Genomic DNA, 1,630 nt, shown 5'->3' on the forward strand with positions numbered 1-1,630 from the left:
GCAAAATAACCGGTTATTTCATTTCCAGAATTGACTAACCACTAACTGCGGTCCGGTTTTTTTGCAGTTAGGTCCGGTCTGGTCTCGGTTATTTTCCAGTTAATTAACCTAACTTCCAAGCACTAATTGTAGCTCTAGGTCGGACTAGTGAGCAAAAGAAAAGGAGTGGAGCAGATGAAATCTCACTTACCAGACCAAATCAATTTGACTAACACAGCATGGCCCCATATACAGGGCATGCAAACAAGCGGAATGGAAGAGATGCCAAGTCTCCGAACAACCCGTGGTATGTTTGAGATCATGGCCCCACCGAACAGTACTATCGAGCCAACTTGACTTCTGCTGACCTTAGGGCACATCAGCAACGGCTGAAACTTTAACATTGAACGGACCTACATCCTCCAAGTATCCGGCGATCACTCCTGTCCATGGTCATCTGCCACATCAATACACAAGGTTGTGAGGCTTGCTGGGTGACGATCTTTGAGTGGTGTCTCGTTTTCTTGATCTCGCTAGTGGGTGGCGCGAAATTTTAACTTCTACACTCGCTACCTGAAAAGGCTTTAAGTGTGAGGAGGATCAGTTGAAACTGACGAAGAGCGTAGATGATCCTTACCTGCATGAAAGTAACAGTAAAGAACCTCTCAGGAGAAATGGGTGCCTGCAAGCGGATTGCGGTACTCCTTGGTCGAGAAAACCAGATGTTAGATGACTTGAAAAGAGATCTTGGCCCGTTGTCGATTGTTTCAGAGGATTCGACCTCGAGCGGCATGATGGTTATGTCCGAGGAGCCACAGTTGAGAGCTACACCCATGCAGAGGCCTGGCAAAACCAAGGCGCCTGGCAAGCCATGTAGTTTCTCGACTGCTGGAGAAACAAGTGAGTCGATGTTGAACGTTGAACGTTGAACAAGCGCCACGTTGATGCTTTTATTTGGGTTTGTTGATTGATGCCACCTTCGTGTGATGCACCTCAAAACGATGACGCACATTCACTTCCCGATCATGCGATCAGGAAGTAAATGTGCGTCATTCCAAGGCACATTTGGAAATTTGAGATAATCCTTGAGCATATCAATCTCTGTTAAGTCCGAAGCTCTTGGAGACGGCTAACAAAAGCCTTTATTCTATTCGTCTGACAACGATTTCTGAACAAAATACAATTGAGAATTCTTTATTTAATGTCAGCTGTCTTGTATGTAGATGACCATTTTCTGTCTCATTCTCAATGCCACAGTCTCTTCGTGAACAGAAATTACTCGAACTTCTTGACTTGTACATTGGGGAGTGGAAGATGCCGCCAGCTCCTGCAAACCACTTCCATTTTCTACGAGTTTCGATGGGGAAGAAAAACCCATCTGACTTCGGAAGACGGTACTTCTATGTTAGTAAGGCACTCTACGATTCATGTGCAGTGGGACTTACTTGACAAGCAGTGCCACACCTATAATGGTGTGAGTCAATGTCAAAACTACAAGAATTCGATGTCCACAGAGCTCACAGATGACGAACGTAAATTGATTCGTCATGAGCTCAACACCTGGGACGCTAAGAAGTCAAAATCAAAGAAGATCAGTAAGTATCGCAAGAATAGGAGAAAAAGTATTCAAAGATCACAATCCCTGATCCCA

The 1,630-nt window shown here is 44.9% G+C and overlaps 1 protein-coding gene across 1 annotated transcript in view; it reads left to right on the forward strand.

Annotated features, from left to right (window-relative positions):
- Nucleotides 1-218: 218 nt before the first annotated feature.
- LACBIDRAFT_327600 (uncharacterized protein) overlaps nt 219-1,630 on the forward strand; it is a gene marked incomplete at both ends in the record, with an annotated part of 1,587 nt that continues 175 nt past the window's right edge. The window contains 6 exons of the mRNA XM_001881438.1: nt 219-286; nt 407-515; nt 606-879; nt 1,070-1,194; nt 1,237-1,383; nt 1,415-1,574. Of these exons, the coding sequence (XP_001881473.1) occupies nt 219-286; nt 407-515; nt 606-879; nt 1,070-1,194; nt 1,237-1,383; nt 1,415-1,574 (883 nt within the window). The remainder of the gene's footprint in view (nt 287-406; nt 516-605; nt 880-1,069; nt 1,195-1,236; nt 1,384-1,414; nt 1,575-1,630) is intronic.

Source organism: Laccaria bicolor, genomic scaffold (assembly GCF_000143565.1).
Source record: "Laccaria bicolor S238N-H82 LACBIscaffold_13 genomic scaffold, whole genome shotgun sequence".
In the NCBI taxonomy this organism is placed as follows: Eukaryota; Fungi; Basidiomycota; class Agaricomycetes; order Agaricales; family Hydnangiaceae; genus Laccaria; species Laccaria bicolor.